This window comes from Danio rerio, chromosome 22 (genome assembly GCF_052040795.2).
Source record: "Danio rerio strain M-AB ecotype USA chromosome 22, GRCz13ab, whole genome shotgun sequence".
Taxonomy (NCBI): domain Eukaryota; kingdom Metazoa; phylum Chordata; class Actinopteri; order Cypriniformes; family Danionidae; genus Danio; species Danio rerio.
In genome coordinates this window covers 23,947,501-23,973,775 of record NC_141042.1, presented here as the reverse complement: position 1 = coordinate 23,973,775, position 26,275 = coordinate 23,947,501, and the positions used below count along the sequence as shown (strand labels likewise).

Below are 26,275 nucleotides of genomic sequence, written 5' to 3'. Positions count from 1 at the left end.
TTTACTTTTGACTGTACTTGTTTTTTCTGAGGATGTTATTCTTTATGTGGTGATTTGATTTACTGATCTGTATATCTTTTTGTACTATGTATACTACTTCCCCTTTTGTTAATGTTTTTTTATTTTTTGAGTGTGTTTTTTTGGATGTTTTGTTTTTGTCTTCTGGTGTTATCATTATATGATTGTCATTAACTGTGGTGCCCCCTTAAAAATGAGATGGTACATCTCAAGGGGTTTATCCTAACGAATAAATAAATGTACATTTAAGAAACAACACCATTTCTAGGGGTTTTTATTCAGAAAGTAGAGTTATTTAATTGTTGTTTTAATCAACACTTTTTCAGCATCAATATTAATTAATATTCTCCTTATTATACTTTGTTATTATTGTACTATTTCATATTATTTATTAAATTGATATTTTAAACAAACAATTACAAAATTATAATTTTTAAAAATCACTTAGGCCACTAATGGCAGGAGAATTGTTTATTAATAAAGTAAAAGAGGTCAAACACAATAATATTTCAACTTTTCTAAAACAAATTGTATATTTGATTATTTAATTGAATATGAATATTTAAAATTAAGTAAACTATCATTATATTATTGTATTATAATTACTACATTACTCTTATTATTAAATTAAAATGACACATAATGATAAAAACATTATTAACTAAATTAATTAAATATTGAATCTTCTGAAATATTTCTAGGCCACACACACTAATACACTGTAAAACCCAAAAAGTTAAGGTAACTCAAACTATTAGAGGAAACCGATTGCAACAAACCATTTAAGTTCAAAAACTAATCCTAATGAGTACTGTGAACTTAATCCATTTAAGTACATGAAGCAATCTGAGTACAGCAAAACCCACTAAATGAACAGAACTCAAACCAACTGAGTACTGTTACAACTTAATAAGTTAATGCAACTCAAACCATTTAAGGAAACTGATTGCCACAAACCATTTGAGTTAAACAAAAAAAAAATTATGTATATGAGTACTGTGAACTTACTCCATTTAAGTTGAAGTACTGATGTATTTACTTAACTCATTACCTTCAACACAGTTCAAAACTAACCTTCAGTCAATTCTGAGTTAACTCCACTCATTTCATTTGATAAAGTTGACTGATGGGTTTTACAGTGTAACAGCAGCAGCTCCATTAATAGTTTAATATATTCATAATTGCTATTATTTGTATTTATTTATTATTGTTGTTGTTGTTATTACTATTCTTATTATTATTATGACATTTTTAAATTATTATTAGAAAAAACATTATGGCACAAAGGACAAAATTATTAAAACATTAAATAATCTGCACTATTTCTACACCAGTAGGAAGGTTCAAAATGAATGGCTTTACTGATATCATTTTCATTAAAAAAATGATTTATGAAAATTCTCTTAAGTGCTCGCAACCGTACAACTCCATAAATCAATCTAAACTCATATTACGCCTTTATTTTGTAGATTTACACTGCGTAAATGCTCTTTGCTTCGTTTTAAACCGTGTACGATCTAATCGACCCCTAAATCAACTTGCATCCTAAATCACAGGAGGTATTTAGGAGCTTTAAAAGCAAGTCAGCTTGCACCTTGTATCCTTCCCAAGATGAGATATGATTACATCCGGAGTTTTATGTTCAGCACAAGAAAAGAAATATCACTAAATGACCACGAACTGAAGAAAAGCTCTGCTGTCTGAGGACGACGCCAAAGCCGGGTCCCAGCCCGCAAATAAAAGGGGCGAAAGAGGGTCTGTTTTATTTGGAGGTTTTTTCGCAGATGTCCGAGGGCTATGCGTCCGTTTTTGAAGTGTGCTGGCCTGGACTAAACCTGCAGAGCTACAAAGGGCTGTCCACATAAAACTGTCCCTCTCATTAGGCCACTTCCTCATGTAAGCTTAGGTGACAATTTTATGGTCCCAGCACTTCAACAATCACAGGGACGCAAACTGCTTTAATTACTTCACTTTTACATTCTGCTGGAGAGTGTGAATGAGTGTGAATAAAAAAAATTAAACACAAATTTTCTTTACTGTGTGTGTGTGTGTGTGTGTGTGTTGCATTTTTGCTCCACTTTTTATAAATTGTGCAATTACAAACATCATTCAGTCAGACCCATTTCTGTTTAATGGAGATAAAAAAAAAATCAACACATTGATAAACCTAATAGTTTTAGTAACTCATTTCTAATAACTGACTTATTTTATCTTTGTCATGAAAACAGTAAATAATATTTGACTAGATATTTTTCAAGACACTTCTATACAGCCTAAAGTGACATTTAAAGGCTTCACTAGGTTAATTAGGTTAACTAGGCAGGTTAGGGTTATTAGGCAAGTTATTGTATAACGATGGTTTGTTCTGCAGACTATCAAATAAAGCATAGCTTAAAAGGGCTAATGATATTGACCCTAAAATGGTTTGAAAAATTAAAAGCTTCTTTAATTCTAGCTAAAATAAGAAAAAAATATTATCAGACAAACTGTGAAAATGTCCTTGCTCTGTTAAACATTATTTGGGAAATATTAAAAAAAGAAAAAAAAATAGGGGCTAATAATTCTGACTTCAATTGTACACATATACTGTACACACACACACACACACACACGTGTCCCACTTTAAATAAATGATATTTATATAAGTTATATAAACATCCAATACCTTATATGACATCAAAGACTTATGTTTGAAAATATAGCAATTCTATAACTATAACTATATATATATATATATATATATATATATATATATATATATATATATATATATATATATATATATATATATATATATGTATGTATGTATGTATATATATATATAGTTATAGAATTGATATATATATATATATATATATATATACATACACATACACATACACACACACACACACACACACACACACACACACACATACACACACACACACACATACACACACACATACACACACACACAAACAAGTGTATATGCATGTACATAATTTTTTGCACACACTATGTATATACAGTCGAAGTCATAATTATTATTATCAATAATTATTAAATAATAATTACTGCTCTTTTTTAAATATTTTCCAAATGATGTTTAACAGATCAAGAACATTTTCACAGTGTGTCTGATAATATTTTTATTCTGGAGAAAGTCTTATTTGTTTTATTTCAGCTAGAAAAAAGCAGTCTTTAATTTTTAAACACCATTTTAAGGGCAAGATTATTAGCCCCTTTAAGCTATAGTTTTTTCGATGGTCTACAGAACAAACCATGTTATACAATAACTTGCCAAATTAACCTGCCTGGTTAACCTAATTAACCTAGTTAAGCCTTTAAATGTCACTTTAAGCTGAATACTAGTATCTTGAAAAATATCTACTAATATATTATGTCTTGTCATCATGGCAAAGATAATAAAAAAAATCAGTTATTAGAAATAAGTTATTAAAACTATTATGTTATTATTAATCTTCTCTCCGTTAAATAAATAAAGAGGGAAAACATATAATATATAACCAGGGGGGCTAATAATTCAGGGGGTTTAATAATTCTGACTTCAACGGTGTGTGTGTGTGTGTGTGTGTGTGTGTGTGTGTGTATAGATATAAGTATAGAAATATGTATGTATGCATGTGTTTGGGAGAACATGTGTGCAAGAGAGAAATAAGTTAAACTCCATGAATTAATTAAAGCAATATCTTAAGTTAAATCATAACTTTCTCTAGATCTTTTGCTCCATTTGACCATATTTTTCCCACACAGATAACATAAACAAAAGAAATCTGAATTGTGAAAAAAAAAAGAAAAACTTTGAATGCATTTTGTATTATGAATGAAGGAAGCCATGCAAACTACTCAGAATGCATAATGAATTTTATACATCATATGTCAAATGAATTAGCATGTAAAACTCAGTGAAAGGGACAGGGGAGACTCTAGCTAATTGGCAGCAGGGCTTCATGCATAATTATTGGCGAAGCGTCTCCGGCAAACCTCTCTGTGCCTGAATAACGAGAGGAGAGTGAGAAAAAACAAAAAGAAAAGAAGGGGAGAAAAAAAAAAACAAAGGCCAAAGGCTGGAAGGAGGAGGAGAGATTTCGACAGCAGCTCATCATGACGATGATAAACCTGCGATTGTCCATCAATACCGTGTAGACAGAGACAAAAAAAATGATGCGTCCCAGTTGAGCTGCTCTGAATTACTAAATGTATTTGTATTATTAAATACAGTGCTTTATCAGTTATGTATGTCTCCAGCTTTCCATTCTCAATAGAGAAGCTCACACTGAAAATATGAAAGCAACTGCCATCATATTTTAATCCTGAAAATAAACAAAAGGGCTATTTTTTTATCTGTTTACACTATTATTTCATTAAAGTGACAGAGTGTTTTTCTAAGTGTCTCCTCAGAAAATAAATAAATAAATATATGTATGTATGTACAGTATGTATGCATGTATATATATATATATATATATATATATATATATATATATATATATATATATATATATATATATATATATATATATATATATACCATTTCATAATATTATACATTATAGCTTATTTCAAATAATGTTGGGTATTACTATCTATAATAGATCTAAAATGCTTTCTTAAAACAATAAATCAGACATAATATTTCTCAAGAAATGCCTCTTTAATTAACCTATCATACAAAAACATATTTGAATAACGAATTTTACTGTAATGGTTTGGTTTAACTGTTTCTGTTTGTATATAACAGAAATATGAATAATGCTAATTAGAAAAAAAAAAACAAGTAACTTAAGCTATTTAAATGTCTGGAAAGTGCATTCTTTTTATTCTAAAATTCTTTTGAGTTGAAGTCAGAATTATTGAAACCCTCTTTTAATTTTTTTTCTCTTTTTTAATTATTTACCAAATGATGTTTAACAGAGCAAGGATATTTTTACAATATGCCTGATAATATTTTTTCTTCCGGAGAAAGTCTTATTTGTTTTATTTCGGCTAGAATTTTTTAATTTTTTAAAAAACATTTTAAGGTATATTTTTTTCGTTAGTCTACAGATCAAATCATCGTTATACAATAACTTGCCTAATTATGCCTACTTAAAACAACAAGTTAGACATAATATTTCTCAAGAAATGCCTCTTTAATTAACCAATCACACAAAAACATATTTAAAAAACAAATTTTATTATAATGGTGAAATCTCTATGTTTGTATCCAACAGAAATATGACTGATTTTAATGCTCATTAGAAAAACAATTTAAGTAACTTAAGCTATGAGCTGGAAAGTGCATTCTTTCAATTCTAGAATTCTTTTGAAATCTGTTTTCATAAAATAGTATAAATCCATAAACAGTTGAGGTCAGAATAATTAAACCCTCTTTGATTTTTTTTTATATTTCCCAAATGATGCTTAATTGAGCAAAGAAATTTTCACAGTGTGTCTGATAATATTTTTTCTTCTAGATAAAGTCTTATTTGTTTTATTTTGGCTAGAAACAGGTTTTTAATTTTTAAAAAACATTTTAAGGTCAAAATTATTAGCCCCTTTAAGCTATATTTTTATTCGATATTCTACAGAATAAACTATCGTGATACAATAACTTGCTTAATTACTCTAACCTGCTTAGTTAACCCAATTAACCTAGTTAAGCCAATAAATGTCACATTAAGCAGTATAGAAGTCTTGAAAAAATATCTTGTCAAATATTATTTACTGTCATCATGGCAAAGATAAAATAAATCAGTAATAAGAGATGAGTTATCAAAACTATTATGTTTAGAAATGTGTTGAAAATGTGAGAAAAATCTCTCCGTTAAACAGAAGTTGGGGAAAAAATAACAGGGGGAATAATAATTTAGGGGGTTTAACTGTTACTTGTTTTCAAAAAATATAGTTTCATGAACCAATTGATCACGCAATGAATCTTTATTATACTATGTTCAAATCTGTCATCATATACACTGATTTCATGATGCAAACTGTCAAAATTCTAAAAAGAAAATCTAACTAATAACAAATGAATGTTTAAAGACTGAACGAATGATTGAGGATAAAACAAATCGGTCATGTTCTCATTTCTCTTACCTGAGCAAGCAGATGCAGAGCTTGCAGCCGGACGTTAGCCGACAGAACCCAAACCTCTGCTTGCTTTCAATGTCTGTGAGCACAAACGTGAAGTTCTGGCCCACCTGAGTCGGAGAAACTCTGCAGGCCACCAAACAAACACACAAAAAGCACACATCATTTACAAATGTATAAATCACACACACACTACTTCAAGGATATATGATCCAAACACTGTAAACAACACCAACTAAATCTTATAATCCACAATCATAACTGACTTAAATATTAAAAAGGATCATCTTAATCTAATTTCACACCCATTTGAAAGCAGAAAGATACATTTTGTAGCCTCTAACAGCTAAAAGTGACAGGAGAGAGTCTTAGATCTCCACTAGATGGCAGCAATAAGGCTTCAGCAAAACGGCTTCAGCAAAACGGCAATGAACTTGTAACACTGCACATAAACTATACAACAGCACTTTCCATTTTTCATTTCCACAAGCAAACACACACCTTTATGTGGACTTTCCCATATAGACACAATGATCTTCATACTGTACAAACTGAATATTCTACCCCCATAAACCCAACCCAGTAAACAATCTGCATGCTTTCATTGACCAAAATACTCAATTCTGTGTGATTTATGAGCCGTTTTCCTCATAATACCAATAAGTAGAAAATAAAACATCTTCACAAGGTCTAAATGTACTGATACTGTTGCATTAGTGGACATTGGACATTAGGAATGTAAGAAATACAAGGCACGCACAAACACACACAGGCTGTCTGTGAGAATATTATTGCGTCCTTCGGTCAGAACAGGCATTGTTTCCTGGTTGGATGAAGGTTTCGTTTATTCCGGCAGCGTTTAAATGAAGGGTCTGACATTAGGAACAGAAGTACGGAGGTGTGTGGCTCCACCCTGTGAGTCATTTGCGACAGCCTCTTGAGCATGTGTGAATGCGTGTTGTATAAACAAACATCCTCATCTTTCCCAATTCACACATCGATTGGCTTATTTGCTGGGAAGCGAGAGGGATGTCCTACCTTTCCACGTCAAATGGGAAGCAGAACTTAGGCACTGTCTGCAGGACCTCCTGAAAAGAAATGAGAGAGGGGGAGAGAAAGAGTGAGACACACACAAACACACACACATTACAGACCATTCAAGGGATAAGGCTTAATTAATGACTTGAAGATGACATGACAAGAGGATTATGTGATGAACAGATGACATGTTGCTAGGGTGTTTCTATGAGGTTGCTAACATGTATTGAGTGCCTAAAGAGTGTCGATGTGAAGGCAAAAAATTGTGAATGTTTATGTTGCTAGCACACATTGTTATTCTTTAGGTGAACACTTAATCCATGCTGAAGTTAATCCAGTGAAGAAAATGGTAATCTTCAAAGTCTGACTATTTGTTTCTACGTTTGGAGCGGCCGTCCTTTACTGTTTACATCATTTTGAAAACTTCAGCCACAATATTCTTAAACACCATTAGTTCTAGGGAATAATGAAAAATTAGTACCAACAAATCCATGCCTGTCATATGTTGTGGTTGCCAGATTTTATTCTGATATAAGCTTAAAGGAATTTTCGCCAATTTTGTTGTGCATTTAGTAAAAAAAAATTTAAAAAGTTAAAAAGTCTAAATTCATGTCTCCGTGATGTTATGGTTGCCAGATATAATTCTGATATAAGCTTAAAAGAATTTTTACCCATTTTGTTTTGTGTATTTAAGTGTGTGTTGTGCGTTTAGTGGAAAAAAAAAAGTTTAAAAAGCCTAAATTCAAGTCTCTGTGATGTTATGGTTGCCAGATATTATTCTAATATAAGCTTAATGGAATTTCCGCCCAATTTTTTTTGTGTTTTAGGTGTGTGTTGTGTATTTAGTCAAAAAAAGTTTAAAAAGTATAAATCCAAGTCTCTGTGATGTTATGGTTGCCAGATATTATTCTAATATAAGCTTAAAGGAATTTTTCACCCAACTTGTTTTGTCTGTATCATCTGTTTATCTCATAAACTGTGGTAACCAGAGTTGTTAATCAATGTGAATAATGTTTTTATCATTACTAATTGGCTGAAAAAATATTATCAGACATACTGTGAAAATTTCCTTGCTTTGTTAAACATCATTTTGGAAATATTTAAAAAAAGACAAAAAAATTCAAAGATGGCTAATAATTCTGACTTCAACTGTGTATATTAATTAGGGCTGCACAATATATAATTTCAGCATTGATATCGCAATGTGGGCATCGCAATAGTCACAATCGCAAAAATATGCAATGTCCAGTCTGAATTATAATTGACCAGGAGGTATAGAATTGTTATTAATAACTGTATTTATATGAATTTTATATGATTTATGCAACAAATTTTTTTTTAATCTTTTTTAGAATTTTTATCTTGTCTCTAGTCCAAATATCTACATTTCACATAAAAAAATTACATATATATATATATATCATTTACCCCACTGGCAGATAATTTCTTCAAAACAAGCAAAATCTCTTGATTTTCACTTATTCCTTCTAACAGATAAAGCCAACCAATATTTTTACTTGGTCTATTCTATATATTTAGACTAGAAACAAGATAAAAAAGTAAGAGAGCATTGATACTGTTTAATGTCTGTACTCGAATACTGTTTGACTCCGTCAACCAGTCAAATAGTGCTATTCAAATATCTTCTGAAACTACATATATATATATATATATATATATATATATATATATATATACATATATATATATATATATACAATATATATATATACAATATATATATACATACATACATACATACATACATACATACATACATATATATATATATATATATGTATGTATGTATGTATGTATGTATGTATATATATATATATATATATATATATATATATATATATATATATATATATATATATATATATATATATATATATATACATACATATATATATATATACATATATATACATACATATATATATATATATATATATATATATATATATACATATATATATATATATACATATATATACATACATATATATATTTATATATATATATATATATATATATATATATATATATATATACATATATATATATATATACATATATATATATATATATATATATATATATATATATATATATATATATATATATATACATATATATACATATATATACATATATATATATATATATATATATATATATATATATATATATATATATATATATACATACATATATATATATATATATATATATATATATATATACATACATACATACATACATACATATATATATATATATATATATATATATATATATATATATATATATATATATATATATATATATATATTTATTTATTTATTTTTTTTTATATATATAAAAATGGCTGCATACTGTATCCTGCCAAAATAAAAATAGCAAAAACTTTACATGTCTACAACACAGAGATAAAGACTACACAGTTGTTTTCAAATCACAAGTCGAACTGATTAGTGTAAAGTACACCTTCTGCATGGCTTTGGCTTGTGAGGCAAAATGCGTAAAGCAGTTCCAAAGAACTACCTGTTAAGCAGAACAGTGGATGGCAAATGAATGTGCAAACCAATGAATTTAAAGGGAAACTCCACCAAGCTGATGTAGAGGGGAGGGTGATCAGAGGCTAAAATAATTAGCGGCCATTAGCTCATTGATCGTTTCGCTTGTGATGTGGGGACGACGGAGGTGACAGCAGATTGTTGGGACAATGGCTGAGTAGCACCAGGGGTTTAGTGGAAGAAAGATTGGGAGTGTGTGTGTGTGTGTGAGTCGGGGGGTGTGTGTTGGCGAAAGGAGGCCCAGCCTTTGGGGCTTTACCTTACTGCACAGCCCCAAAGGGAGAGTCCTAGCACCAGCAGCATATGGATTTCCATGGCCATATGGGTTAGCCACGTCTGGCCAGTCCTGCACTGTAGACTAGCCATGGGGAACTGCCAGTGATCCCTTGTTCAAAGTACAACAAGCTGCGAACATTCAAAAAGAACAGCAGCTGGGTAGCTCAAATGCAGCTTGCACATCCATACCTGCGCTTTAAAACAAAATTAATCTTTCAGTGTGCATGTGTGTGTGTGTGTGCGCGTTGTGCAGCGAGGGTGTCTGTTTTTATTTGCGTATATATGCAGGCGCGGATGATGACTGGTTGCTGTTTTTCTCGGTGGGAGGCGGTGGTGCTGATGGGGGAAGACAGAGTGAGAGAGTTAGTATGTGATACAGAGAGCGGCGAGGAGATTGAAGGCTCTGGCAGGCGAGAGAGGAACGTTGGCAGCGGCAGAAACATCCTCGCCGTGTCGTGGCGCGGCGGATGACTGTACGGCAGTAAAGCTGTCACGCGCACACAAGCCTGATGCTGCCGTATGTGACTGCTACTATCATTAACTCCTATAGGCGCTTCCCCCAAGTGTTTATGCCAAGCTGTGCCACGCTTTTGCAGAAGCGTATGCAAACGGATGCTACGCAAATAAAATTGTCTCCTTCGCAGATGCAGAAGTTGTCGCTGGTCCAACGCTGGCCTGCTTGACGCCAGTCAACACTGGTCCCTGCTGTCAATCAGAGCCGCTTGACAGAAACGAGCAACAGAATTCACAGTGGAAATCACGTTCGGACTAGACGACAGGCAGTTTGTGTAACAACATGCGCAGTTTATGCGTTTCTAATTCTGTGCATGGTGAAAACAGTTTAAAGAATTCAATGAGACCAAGAAAAGGCATAATTAAGACTACTGAAACATCTGCCTTTTGGGGATAATGAAAAGAGTGTCAATATGACGGAGTAAAAATACTTTTGATCATTAAATGAAAACCATAATATTGGACCCAACTGACTTAAACTTGCACACACAAAACAAAAAACTTTGTCTTTTGCAGAAATTGCATGGAGTACATGATGCCAAAACCTCCATTTTAGGAGTGAACTTCTTCTGAAGGTCTTCTGTAAATAAAGGTATTTAAAGGTATTTAAATAAAGTCACTGGGGCAGTTCCTTTTCGAAAGGAACAAAATTGTACCTGAAGGGTCCATAATGGTACTTTTTGGTACATTGGGGTACTAATATGTCCCTTTGAGGTACCAATGTGGGTATAAATATGTATCTTTTGAAAAGGTACTGCCTCAGTGACAGATGCTGTACCTTTATTTCTGAGAGTGTAGGGTACTCGGTACTTTATCGGTAACAGTGCTACATTATAAAAGACCGAAATATCGTTAAGAACTGACGTTTACGGTTCTGTTATTATTGCTGAGTGAACATTACTTACAGTAGCATCATTTAACTGAGCAACCTTTTCTAATTTGCAATTTTTGATGTTCATCTCACATGAGAAATGCTTGTGTTTCAGGCAAGAGCGTCATGTATAAAAACCTTTACAGTTCTCGGTTGTGAGCGCGCCAATGTCTGAAAAAATATGGATGACGCCACAGCGCCTTTTCCCATTAGAAGCTTTGAATGCAAAACGCCTTATGACAAGCACAAACTGTTGCAAGACATCCGCTAAATATGCCTGGGCATGCGCAGAAGGACTACCAGAGGTGGAGCCGCAAAATCAAGCTTTCAACCAAACGCTTGTTCGTCAAATCAACCACGCCAAACTACTCATTTGACTGCCCGCATCTGCACTATGATAAAGGCTCGCTAAAAAATTATAAGCATGCAATAATATACGATTTATTAAAAAACTGTGTGATGTAAGCTCTTTTTAATAGTTTAATTAAAACTAAATATGTTGGACTGCAAAATAAACGAGTTAGACTAAGCTATGGTGAGAACAAAAAATATTTCTCTCATAACAAGTTGTTGTTATTTCTCCCCTATGAAGATAATAAAGACCATTTGTAAAATATGAGCAATTACATATAAACAAAACATACATTTTTACAAAATTTTTTAATTTTAATTAGCATTTATATTAGCAAAAGATACCGCAGTATTTCTAAATATCAACAGGATATTTGCACATCCCAACACTATAGAAAATAATCCTTATCAATTTGTACAAAAAACTTAGCAGTAATACATCAACTGACGTCCATCAGCTGCTGGAACATCGCTTGTATATTGTTTATTATTATTTTTTTCCTCCATTTTCATTTGATTTATTCGATGCCTTAATATCTGGCAAAGAGGAATTTACATTAATTTTAAGATTTATTAGGTGTTTTAAAATAAAAACCCAACGCAGAATGATGTAAATAAATAATACAGAACATTTACAGTTCTCTTTTTATATAAGAATCTCTTTTTCTAGAATGTTTAATATGTTTAAAACCGCAAATTCAATAGATTAACTCAATAACATGCAAAAACTCAAAATATCAGAGGCGTCCTGTAAACCAAGTTTGAATAAGGTTACAGGAGATCTATGTGGAGGTCAGCTAACATTAGTTTGGTCTTCCTAATTATTATTTCAGACCCACAAAAGGAATTACTGCTAGATAACGATCACTTGTTTTCTCTGACATGACGTTCGGCATGTATCAGCAAACAAAAGCCCACATTTAACCGAATGAACAGTGTTCCACTAGATCCTGTATGTCAGACAGTATAGTTTATGGCCCAACAACTCATTCCATCATGGTAAAATAACTCAGAAAGCGAACATTGGTACTTCAATCTCCTCCTGAAGCACCGCCGGTCTGCTTAGAGAAACTGTCAATCACAACTCTCAATCACGATGACATGCCTCGTTTTTATAGCATTAAATTACTGGCTAAAAACATACTGTTTACTAAAATGAACAACTGAACCTATATCAGCATGATAACCAGTGCCTCAATTGACCAAAACCATCTTTCAGGAAATTTTATTGCAAGTGTAATTCACTTTTTTATTTGGGCTCAAGTCTCATTGGTTAACATGGGGAAGGCAGGCTTTATGATTTGTACTGCAGCCAGCCCTCAGGGGGCTATCTAAAGTACGGGAGCATCACTTAACTCTTGGTGCGCAAAGTCTGTAGAGTCTCGCGCTAAGCGCACAGCTCGTAAGCTTGCGGAGTGAACCAAACCTGTTGTATTTCCTGAGTGGACAGCGACAATGTCCGTCACAACAAACTCAACAAGCTGTTTTCTTGTATAAGCAGAAACGCGAGCAATTAGTATATTATTAGTTAAATAAACCCACACATTTGGTTACAATAAAAACAATATTCTTTTCTGAAGTAGCTTAAATAAATCTTAAACATTAAAAATGCTTTGAAATCAGCTGTATTTAAAAGTATAGCCAATGAATAGCCTTTATAATAAAAGAAATTATAAAAAACAGATTATTTTTAAATTGCAAGATGCTCCAAAGCTGTATTAAAAACACAGTTAACTCCCAAAACTTCGTCAACTCATTTATGTAAATACGTTAATGAAAAATCATAAAAATTCTCTCATTTAACTGTTTTAATTTACATTAAAACGTAGTAATAAAATAAAGTGTTGTTAATTCTGTTTATTTTTTATTTTTTTGTTTTTTCATTAAAAAAGACACTACAAAAAGTATCAATAAGAAAACTGTTAAAGTACCGAACCGATAAGTGGTCTCGATAAAAGTAGTAATAACATTAAAAAGAGAAGATGGTAAAAACTCTTATTTTTAAGACTGCATTTTTTGGATTCTTGATTATTCTAATGCGTTTATATTTTAGACTGTTTTATGTATATTTGTATTTTATTGAATGTTTGATTTCTCTGTAATTGTAGCACTTTGGTTTTTTATTATTATTATTATTATTTATCATTATTATTTATTTTATTTTATTATTACTTATCCCTAGTCATCTAAAAGATTTTTGGGGGCAAAAGACGTGGCTAAAATATCACAAATACTTTTATTTGAACTAGTTTCAATGGATATGAATGGATTTAAATTCAATGGTAAATTTCGTCTGGTGCAACTCTGCTTCCAACATCCAAGAGAAACATTCTCCTCCAGCTTTCAGGAGATCCAAGTCTCGGCACGCATGTGCACTACACACTTCTTTTTTCCTCTTTCCGTTTTATTACTATTCATCCAGGTGATCAGGGGACTATACCAAAGCGTGCTCAGGGAGGAAAGTCGGATCATGTAAAGAGGTGTAACGCGAGTTGGTATCGTTCCTGTTGTTTGCTTGTACTGTTTTTCCCCCTCTCTCCCTACCTCCCTCCCAACCATTTTCCCAAGACAAAAGAATATAAAACAGCTAATGCATTTACAACTCACTGGAGGAGGCAGGGTGAACTCTGCAGGCTGCATTATTTATTTACTGTTGAGACAGGGATATCACTCAATGAGACAGCAGTCTCCATTCCCCCCTGGTCCCACTGCGGAGGCCTGCAATCACAGCTTCTCCTCTATCACTATCTCTCTCTTTCTCTCCTCTGCTGGCAGCATTTATTACCGCCCCACGCTACCGGGAGACACTACCGCTCCCTCTCTGAACTCCCTACAGAGGAAGGGAGCTTCTCCTGGGCTGGATGGGAGCAGAAGATCCAGCACTGGCATCAGCGGCAGAAGCAGATATCAGGGGATGTGCTGCTATGCTCGGATTCTGCATAATGACGACGTTCACACTGCAAGTCAAACTGGGGGATTCTGATAGTGTGGGTGCAAGATCAGAAACAAATCATAACCCAGATGTAATCACAGTGTCAAGCACAAGATGATATGAAAAAGGAATACATAAGGATGAATATAAAAGTATATATAAGTGACGAATACCCAATTTTTAAAACTTATTTATTAAATTTGATTCTAAGGCCATGCCCACACATACACGAGCCACCTGGTGACGATATTGACACTTTTATACTCAGTTTACATCAAACAGGGAATTAAGTATACTTCACGAGTAAATTGCATTTCAAGTCAATGTAAACATGAGAAAGAGGCTGATTACCATCCTACGGTTAAACAATGTAAAATAGGCAATTAATTTGCCGTGAATGCGCAGAAATTGCTTCTTTTCCATCTTCTGTGTTTAGAGTGAACTCAGCCATGTTGGCCAATCAAAGAGGGGAAAACTTTTATACTCAGTTTACATCAAACGGGGAATTAAGTAAATACACGAGTAAATTGCATTCAAGTCAATGCAAATGTGGTACAGAAGCAGATTACCATCTCACGGTTGAACAATGCAAAATATGCAATTCATTTGCCGGGAACGTGCAGAATTTGCCTCATTCACATCTTCTGTGTTAGAGTATACGCAGCCATGTTGTCCAATCAGAGATGTGAAAATAGTGCGCACGTTGACGTCATGAAGCTAAAACTAAGGTTACCAAACATGACCACACTGTTCCCAGAGTTTTGGAATTTCTTTGCCCTGAGTTTTCAGCAAGTTGCGGTTTCAGTGACCTGATAAAGTTGTTGTGATACTATTAATTAATCTTACGATACTATTACCAGCTAAAGTATCACGATACCAAGTAGCATCGCGATACTGTAATTCAGGGGTCAACAAACTTGTTCCTGGAGGGCTGGTGTCCTGCAGATTTTAGCTCCAACCCTAATCAAACACACCTGAATGAGCTAATCAAGGTCTTACTAGGCATACTTGAAACATCCAGGCAGGTGTGTTGAGGCAAGTTGGAGCTAAACCCTGCAGGGACACTGGCCCTCCAGGACCGAGATTGGTGACCCTTGGTGTAATTCATAACTCTAATAATAAAGAAAATAGTTGTGATACTACTATAGAACAGTGCAACCCTATAACCTGACACTACATTTTTTGTGTGGACAAACATCCAATCCACATAGGAATAAAAAGTGTGGTTTTAAAAATACCCATGTCGTGTGGACAGGTGCCATGAAATTGGCTAAATGAGATATTTTCATGAAGACAGAATAGTAATACTGTTTGATCAGGCCCTCCTGATTAATCAGTATGACATATTCGTTTAAAGGCTGGCTGATTAATCAGATTGTATTACGCAAATGCAGTGAATGCTACAGCACCTGCGATTGTCATGTACATATTATGAAGGAAACACGGGTCTGTGTTCAGTAGTAAATCTCCTGCACAAGTCAGAGGGCGCTCTTTTGTGGAAACGCCAAACATAAAGAGATCCAGAAATATAGCTCTGCATTATAAAGAGAATATTTGACTGTTTTCATTCAGTCAATGTGTCTAATAACCACAATACAATAGAATCATCTTACAGAAGAATTTATTTCAAACACTTGACTGAAGTTTTGAAGTAAGTTTGGAGTAAAAACATGTTGTTAAACGGTATTTTTACTTGTAGCATTTAATACCCGTAGTTTACAGATAACGTCTGTCATTACCACAGAACAATTATCTTGATTTCATTATCGCGCCATTAAATCGTTTTCAAAGTTTGTGCAGCTTGTCAGTGTACTATTATTCTGTGTAGTAATTGCTGCTCCATCTGAAAGCATGTGCTAGAGTTAAATTAAAATACCTTTACTAACAAAATATGCATGAAAAATTGCCTTTAATTAATTACAAAGCTCTAATTAATTTTAGGGTAAACATAAAATGAAAGAACAAACAAATATGTTTCCTACACTAAAAATGTGGTTGCCTTAAATTTTTAAGCTGAATCAAATTAACTGTATGAGTCTATTAAACTTATATTATGTTAATCTGACTAAAAACAGCTTGTGTAACTTACTTTACATCATTTTGTTAGAACATGATTAACTTAGTTTAAGTTACAATGACTAATTCATAATAATTAATATATTTTACAGTGTAGTGCAACTATTTTTCATTAGAAAATATGACTGTAGCTATTTCTTAAGTTCAATTTACTATATTACAACTTTATCTTTGCACAACGGGGACTGTTTGAGGTGACTGCAACGATGTTGCATAACTGAGCATTTCAATTTTTTTGCTCTATTAACAATAAATGCATCTCTCCCAATGCACATTTTTGCAAAATCGAAACTATTTGCCATTAGTTTTACTAGTTATTTAAATTAGGTTATTCACTAAGTTGTTCACGAAGTTATTTTAAAAAAGTTTTTCAAAGTCACTCTTAATTTTAAGGTACAATTTATTAAACAACTTTATCTATTAACAAGCCATTAACTAGGCCTGTCATGATATCTATTTTTTTTAGTTCTACAATATAATGCACACAAATATACTGCAATACACAATAAAATTGTTATTTTATGCCACTGATGATATATTGCCAGAAAGAATGACAACATAATACTACAACAATGCAAGTACACTCTTTCAAAGAACACATAATATTTTATTCTTAAAAATATTTCATTAAAAATAGTCATTTTAACAATTTATTATTCAGACATTGGAATCAGAATGTGAAAACACATATCCTAGATAAATAATAATAAAATGTGGAAGGTAAAAACGTAACAGAAGCTGCGATATCTGCTACTAGATCTATTTTCAGTTGTCAGCCACATCAAAATATGTATAAAACTACTATAAAAATATAGTAAAAACTACTGTGTTTTTAACCATACTGACAGCGATAGAAATGTTGCACAATCAACTAAAATGTTGCTAGAATTGATTTTTATGTATGGCCGTTATATTTTGCAATCACCAAAAATTAATCAGGTTATGACCATGTGTTGTGCGATAAGTTGATATATTGATTATTGTAACCGGTCTACCAATAACCATGACTTTAAGTTCAATATCCTTGTAATTTTAGTTAATTAATAGTTATTAAGGTAGATATGGTATTAAGGATGTAGAATATGATCATGCAGAACATGTTGTTTATGAGTAGTAAACAGCCAATATCTTAATAATAGACAGCTAATAAGCCACTATTTAATATTGAGAATTGATAGACTAAAGTGTTACCAAAGTCATTCCATCGTTCACTCATTCCTTGAATTCATCAATAGGATGCAATTAAGTGTACATGAAAGTTTTAATAATGGGCATTGTTCATCCCAACACCAAGGAACGGTGAATATAAACGTGCTGGAAAATTATTTCCATTAACTGCAGCTATTTCACAAAATAGTGAAAGTATTTCTTGTATTAACTTTTCATTTTAAACTCCGAAATATGCCTCTATATAAAACATATCTGTGTCACATCTGTGAGGCTGAAAAAAAAAAAACAGACATGGGCCACATTCAGCTGCAGCATGAACGTAGCCAATGTTACTAGGTGACGTGAATGTTAGAGTTGAATATTTAGATGGGAACAGCAAGACAGGAATGGGGGGGGAGAAAAAGAGAGGAAAAAGAAAAGGGAGAGAGAAAGATGTTGTGAGCGGGAACTAAGCGGTGCTCCGGATGAGCGAGTGAAATGCATTTCTTCATTCTGTCAATACTGGGATGAAGGTGTGGGAGGGGGGAGGGATATGTGGAGAGAAAGAAAACGAGAGAAAGAAGGAGTGAAAGCATGAGAACTGAGAGGTATAGACAGGCAGGCAGACGAAGATAGGATAGGGGAGAAAAGAGAGATAAAGTAAGAGAGAAAGAGAGACAGGAATAGAGAGAGAGAGACAGCAAACTCCCCCTTCTCTCTCTCCAAGCTGGTGGGATTCCTCCCCAGGGGTTTCTGTCTTTAAACCTCCATGCTCTTTAAAAATTCTGCCAGCCAGCAGGTCTACACGGCGCTATGGAACTGTCTCCAGCAGGGGAGAAGTGTGTGATTGTGTGTGTGTGTGTCTGAGGAAAGACAGAGAGAGAGAGACAGAGACTGGCAGAGCCACCATGCTGACGGCACCGAGATCCCAGTGACAGGTTCAAACCCAATCTCCCCACAGGTCAGTGTTCACTGTACCCCCAAACCCCAATTAAGTCCTGCTTCTTCTTTCTGCACATCCCTCTCTCTCTCTGGGTGTCAGAGAATGCGGCCATAACACATGCAGCGCCCTGTGGTTATTATGACGAAAACGCTACTGGCTCCAAAATCAAATGCATCTACGACTACAAATAGAGTTTCAGACTTTTTTGAAGAAAAATGTGAAAGATGCTCCAAACTTGCTGCCATGGTGTTAGAGTGTTGGTCATGGCTGCTATGCAGATGCTAAGGTATGGTTTTACGGCACTATGCAGTTGCTTACTGATTAGGGCAGGGCGATGTCGACCAATTTGGGATCGTACAATGTCTAATGTAAAACATTGCGATGGACAATGGCATCGTCGTCATAGGCGGAGGTGAATTCATTATTTATAAATAATTAATGAATTCATAATGAATTAATTATTTGTAGCCTACTATTTCAACTACCTGACCAGCATGGTCTTCGTTTTACCCATAAACAAAACATAAAATTTAAAAAATAAGTTAAACACAAATTAGCACCTGTCAATAACTTTTTCAGCGGGACTCTGGCATGAATATGCAGAGTGATCTGTTTCGTAATAATGGTGTTGACAAACTTGTTCAATAAAAAAGGTGCACAACCAACAGAAACCAACCTACAGTATCTGGGGTTTTCACTTAAATTACTACTGTAAGTACAAGCGTGAAAGTGAAAGGTTGAAGCAGTGTACTAACACTGTGACATGTTACCTGATAGATTCAAAAGACAGAAGAGTCGTTAGAAAGAGACAAGATTGATCAACTATCACGTTTAACAACTATAGTGAGACGCGATCCAGAGGTACATCCTTGATAAACTGTCCGATGTGCACTGCTCTCTGGAGCACAGACGAGCGCGTGAGTGTGTGTCTGTGTGTGGTCATGTGATTTTCACGTGCTTTCAGCGGATGGAGGGCTGTTCAGAAATGCTACAGTAGGTGAAACACGGTGTGGATATGGATCATTCATTCTAAAATGCCATTTTAAAACCAAGATGTATTCGCGTAAACGGGGTCTAAGTGTGTATTTTTCACGAGCGGGTTGGCGGCAGGGGCGGAGGATCAGCGATGCCGGTTCAGCATCGTGTTGTCTATCGGCGACGGCATTGTCTATCGCCCCAACCCTATCACAGATGACAAAAAACTCTATGGGATATCCATTTTTTAATCTGCAATATGAAACCATGTTCTCATTCAGAACTAGGGATATACCGCTACAATTTTTTTGGAACTGATCTGATCCCGATAATAAAGATTTTGAGTATCGACCAATACAGATCAGATCCACATACTGTGCCATTTTTTTAAGCATAATACAGTTTCTACACTTCTGGTGATAAACTCAAATAATATGTCTTCTTTAGCACAAATAATAGACCTATAGACCTACTGTATATGACAGACCACACAATCTAACTAAAAACATGATGCTTGCTGTAAGCCAGGCTACATTATTTGAGCATTTGTTATGACATTGATCTGCTGTGGTCTAGCTTATGTTTCCTCTTTTTAATATTAAGATTTTTCTTTAAAACCTGTAATAGGCTGCCACTTGACCCTAATCGTTGAAAAATAACCAGCCTTTAAAGCCTGATATTTTCCTGCAGTCTGAGGCCAGTTTTTATTAAACATTCCCTTTTCTGTTAATGACAATCCATATTTCTAGAATTGCCCCGTCAGTTTAAATTTTATTAATTGAATCAACTACTTTGACAACAGCAACACCGTTGCGTGAATGAATGCCTGATGCATCAATTGAGACGCAGCGCGCTGCCCTCCGGAATCTGTGGACACTTTCAAAACTTAGCAGCATAAAGTGAAGAAAGGAGTGCGTTGAGAATCTGTCCAATGTATTATGGAGCCTTTTCTAATTTACAATTTTAGGCAGGCCTACTTTGTGTGTGAAGAGCAAGTAATAACCCTCTGTACTTCAGTGTTGCAAATACAATCTGCTGATCTAACAGACACAGCGCAACATGATTTAGAAACAGCAATGAACTCCTTGCTGCAGGTCACAATGAACCCATTTAATGCAAAAGTAAATGCATTCATCCACTGATTATTTATTTTAACAGGAAGACATAGTCTTGGAGAAAGTTTTTCATGTTGTCAAAAGTGCGACACGCAGTTGATTGTGAATGAATGGAGAATAATTGACAGGCGCAGCGGAGGAAAGGGCTGAAGTGAACATGAATTTGAGCACTTGAATATTCCTCTGTGCTTTACATTAGACTGTAGAATGGCTTCAGAACATTTGGGATATAGTAGGCCTACATGACAACTTTCTAGTTTCTTATAATAGGCTAAAATTATGGCTTTTGCTGGCTTATAAATTAGATTGAATATAGCACACGCGCAAGATCGGATTTGGAATGGTACCAGCTGGCCGATACCCGATATAGCAAAAAATATGCTGTATTGAACCGATATCCAATCCAAATATCGGGATCAGAGCATCCTATACAGAATAGAAAAAGCCATCGTCGTATTTCTTATGTAGCGCGAGACTAAATCAGCCCTCCTGATTTGTATCTTTCTATTTTTCTTTCTGCTGTTTTGTGTCCATAAAAAGAGTTCCATAAAAAAAACCTTATAGCTTTGTTTCGATGTAGAAAAAGTTGTCTCTTCACAGCTGGTGTCTCCCGATTCATAAACAAATTAGTGTCTCTTTACAAAGTCTCTTAATTGTAGGTAGCTTGCCATGGGATGTGATATTTTTCTACTAGCTGATCAAATGGCATAAAAATGTGACCATCAAATAGTCCTTGCAATGCTGTGGGGCCTTCAATTGTCCATGTCCGAAAAGCTTTGTCGCAATCCCTGGTAAGAAATGGTAAACGCTGAGGTGAGTCGAGATTTATCTTTCATCATTCTGATATACTGACATAGCCTCACAGTACCAATTGTATTTAGGTTGTTACAAGCCATCTTTACAGATTTAAAAAAAATTGTTTTTTGAAAAACAATACATTTAGTATATTTGGATATATGCTTAATGAACTTTCTATATCAAACTATACCGGTTTGCATTAATCATACTTCCAGTTAGCAATAGTACTTCAATGGAAACTAAGCTGGTATTTCCATATATCTTGAAGGTCAAGCCCACCTACTGAAGAAGAAAGTGCTAAAGTGGAAAGCCTAATACATAAATATAGCCACTTCTGAACTTCATTTTATATTATTGCAACATTATTTTATGCACAATAGTCACCATTTGGGAAGACTGCAAAAATTATGCATAAATAAGAGTACTTTAAAACTATTTTGCTCCGTTAACAACAACTGTAATTATATTAATGCAATTTATTTTGCACAATTTAGATTATTGCACACAGAGATATTCGGAAAAAGTTATGGCCACCCTGTATTTTAAGATTAAAATTTTCCTATTGACAAATCATTAACTATGAAAAATTATTAGGAAGGATTAGGGATGTAGAATAGGGTCATGCAGAACATGTAGTTTATAAGTTCTAATAAACAGCCAAACATCTTTTAAACAGCCAATATCCTAGAAACAGGCAGGAAACATGCAACTACTTAATCACAAAAATTTTTCCAAATCATTCATTCATTCATAAAAGTGCACATAAAAGAGATGGATCTTAATAATGGGCATTGGTCATGGAAGTAAACAAACAGGAGGTTCATTTTCAGATTTAAATATTAGATTAAAAGCAAACTTTTTTTTTCTTAATAACATCCACAGATGAATTGTTCATCACAAAATTAGCAATGCGATTTACTAAAATAAATATGGTTTGTTTCGAATTCAAGTGCACTTAAGTAACAAAACAAACAACAAAAATTTCAGCAGAGAGAAAACAGCAATTAAGAATGCATCTGCAAAAAATTTAAATAAAATGAAAAATACTATAAATATTTTGATTTTAAAAAAGTAAAACGAAGGTTATGAAGATTTTCGAGAAGGGAAGATGCAGTATAAAGATACACAATGAAGAAATTGAGACAGAACAGGACTTTATATCCCTTGGTTCCAAAATTGACCGAAATGAGGACACGACACCTGAAATCAAGAGACGATTAACGGAATGGTGAGCATGAATGTCATCTGGAAAAGTTCGGATAACAGCACTGCAACTAAAGCAAGGCAAGTCGACAAAACCGTCTTCCTCATAACAACCTTTAGCTGTGAGACCTGGACGATCAAGAAGACAGACAGAAAAAAGATAGACGACTTCGAGTTGTGGTGCTGGAAGAGACTTTGTGCATCCCTTGGACAGCAAGATCTACCAACAAAGAAGTGCTAGGGTGCATCAAGCCAAAGACCTAACTGGAAGCCAAGATTACTAAACACAAATTTTCCTATTTTGGCCATGTCATGTGTAGCAAGTCATTTGGAAGGCAGTCATGCTGGGAATGGTTAGTGGAAAGGAGGAAAGGCCGCCCAAGAACTTGTTGACTCGATACTGTCAAATCTGATACCAACATGAGCATGCTCAAACTCAAAGAAGTGGTGATTGATAGAACTGTGTGGAAGGGAGTGATCCATAGAATGACCAAAAATCAACCTCAATTGAACGGATAATTGATTTACTGAAAACTAAGAAAAATAGTACTGTAATGATGGTTTCTATTTCCCCAATTAAAATATACATTACTCAATATTTATTAATTTCAAAGTTCAATCAAATTAATCAAGTAATCAGGGAAAACACAATGATTAATTGGTTAATTGTTTGCTAAAATTCTACTGTCTACATGTCTTTAGGAATCATCATAGAGGTAAAAATGTTCAGATCAACAGTAAAATCTTAAAATGTTAACTGTCAACTTTCTTATCTCACAAATAAAATTTGTTATAACTTTGTAATAACCTCTGGGTAACTAAACTTTCTGTTATCCTTCTATATTTTAAGTGTAAAACATTTTGAGAATTAAGTTTTAAAGGTGCTAAATAAAAATTGCTTTGTTGTTATAATTATTTCACATAAATTTTCTCATAAATTTCTCATAAACAATTACAACTATTTCTCATAAATGCAGCTTTACTTCTTGTAAATGTATTTTTTTCCACCACTGCAACTCTTCCACCAGTTATAAATAGGTAGTCTTTGAAATCAATTTCAAAGCTTTAAATCAGAAATAAATTCTGAAATCATTTTTATTTCATATGTCCAACAAGACCACAAACCGACGCAAAATTAATAATACCTGATCTCAGATAAGGCCATGTTCACCCATGACTCGGTCAGGCACTTTTGAGGTGCGATAGCTTAAAGCGTATCTTCTCTAATAGCACCGGTGCCTGATGCAACGGCACATCAATGGGGATAAAATAATCTTCTGCCTTCTCTGGACCCTCAAATCTCCAACCGAGAATCCTTTCATTACATTTTAATCGTATGCTGCTGGCTTGCCGCTTTTGACCCTGCACTACGCGCCTTTAATAAGTGCCGACTTCGCCCCTGGACCAAGGCAAAGTGCTAAAGGGGTAGCTCTTCCAGAGTTTCAAATTGACACAGGGCATTACATTTTCACTTGAAACGAGCCGAGCGGAGCGGGAGGTGGTTGATTTCTCTTCTTTAGCCCTCGTCTTCCTTTTCATTTTCGCGGCTTCTTGCGCTGACCCTTAGGTGGTAAGAAGCTAATATTCGGTGTGCTGGCACAGAGGTTATTTCTTTCCTGCGCAAACACGCTGTCTGTGTGAGACTGCTTAAGGAAATGTAGCAGGTGATATATTGATCCTCTGCCCACTTAAAGAACTGACAAGTGCGTGACAGGACCGCAGGGACGAGACACGGGGCAGTGTGGATACACAACCTCCACTCTAACCACCGCAAGCCTTCCAACAGCAACTTCACCAGGCCTGTGGACACTGGAAACCAAAGTTTACAGTGCTATGCATGAGAAGGGGCTTTGATGAAACAAAAAATGGCCCCAGAGACAAAAATAGTGGTATGCAAATGAGGAAAATCTAATATTTTAAATTAATACAGACTTCTTTAGACTTCAATCTGATTTGCTCAATCAATGAGCTACTGTGTGGTTGCTAGGTGGTTTTCAAAGATATCAGGTGCTGCAAAGTAAAAAAAAAAAAAGTCTACCTACAAGTCTTTATCACATAAAATGTATTTTAATTTCTAAAATACTAAATTAATAATAAAGATTCAGTCCAGTTAAGCTACTTTTCAGCCAATTTCATTCAATCAATAATACATAATGTGGTTGCTAGATGGTTTTCAAAGATATTAGCAAAAAAAAAGGTCTATCTACAAATTCTTATGATGTAAAATCGATTTTAATTTCTAAAATTCCAAATAAATAATAAAGATTCAATTCTGTTTAACTAATTTTCAGGCAATTTTGTTCAATCAATAATTTGTTATGTGGCTGCTACTGTAGGTGGTTTCGAGAGTGTTCTTGGATGGTTGCTATGTGGTTTAAAGTCAAAGCCCATCCATGTGATTCTGTATTAAATAAAATGTTCTTGAATAGTTTCATTATTATGAATAAATGTTTATTTTTAATTGTACAGTTATTACACGATAAGTGAATAAATTACCCTCAGCTAAGATTTTACAATAAAAAAAAAACTGTCTAAACAAACTGCTTGTTTTGTTTTTCACAACCAGGCCTAAGGGTGTAGCAAACCGGATGCACTGCTCAGCGCCATGACACAGTCTCGACAAGTATCCCACACCAGATGGGCACATTCGAATGTTATTTAACATAAAACTATTCAGATGGCGCTCTGTGGCGCGGCAGAAATATGAACAGAGTCCTGAGTCGTAGCTGGGCGCTGTGGATAGCCGCCAGTGTGTGTACCCTGATAGAAACCAATGTTTAGAATTCTAAAATGCATGGCGCGGCATGTCGCCAAGCGCCGTATTCAGTGTGCGACCCCCTTCATAAGTAATCATATCATGATTTGTATTTATCTGCTTAAATATTGGTTATTGGCTATTACTTCGGTCAATCGAGTTTTTCGTTATTCATACCTAAAAATTCCCATAGAGATGAAATAGTAGAACGTAATCGAGGAAAAACATGTAAAGTTGTTTTAACATCTAATATTCCAAACCAATTTAATATTATATAGTTGCTAGAAGGCTTTGAGGGTGTGTTAAAATGGTTGCCGGGTCATTCATAGTCCAAAAAAAAACATTTCAGAAAAGCAGAATGAAGACGCAAATGTGTAAAATAGTAATTCCCAACATTCTAAATTAATACAGAGATTCAGCACAATGGTGGTTTCCAGGATGTTCTGAAATGGTTACTAGGTGGTTCAAAGTCAAAACAGCCCACCCACAGGTCTCTATCAAATTCAGACTACTAATTCAACGTACAAACAACAAGGTTTTGCTTAATTTCGAAAGCAAACGCAGGAGGATAGATTCTCCAAACCGCTCTGCGATGAATATATTAA

The 26,275-nt window shown here is 34.2% G+C and overlaps 1 protein-coding gene across 4 annotated transcripts in view; it reads right to left on the bottom strand.

The window, feature by feature from the left end:
- dennd1b (DENN/MADD domain containing 1B) overlaps positions 1-26,275 on the bottom strand; it is a 207,361-nt gene that overhangs the window by 108,975 nt on the left and 72,111 nt on the right. For all 4 annotated transcript variants that reach the window (XM_087304383.1, XM_087304384.1, XM_087304385.1 and 1 more), the window contains 2 exons: positions 7,132-7,181; positions 6,100-6,219 (listed from right to left, as the gene is read on the bottom strand). In XM_087304383.1, the coding sequence (XP_087160509.1) occupies positions 6,100-6,219; positions 7,132-7,181 (170 nt within the window). The remainder of the gene's footprint in view (positions 1-6,099; positions 6,220-7,131; positions 7,182-26,275) is intronic.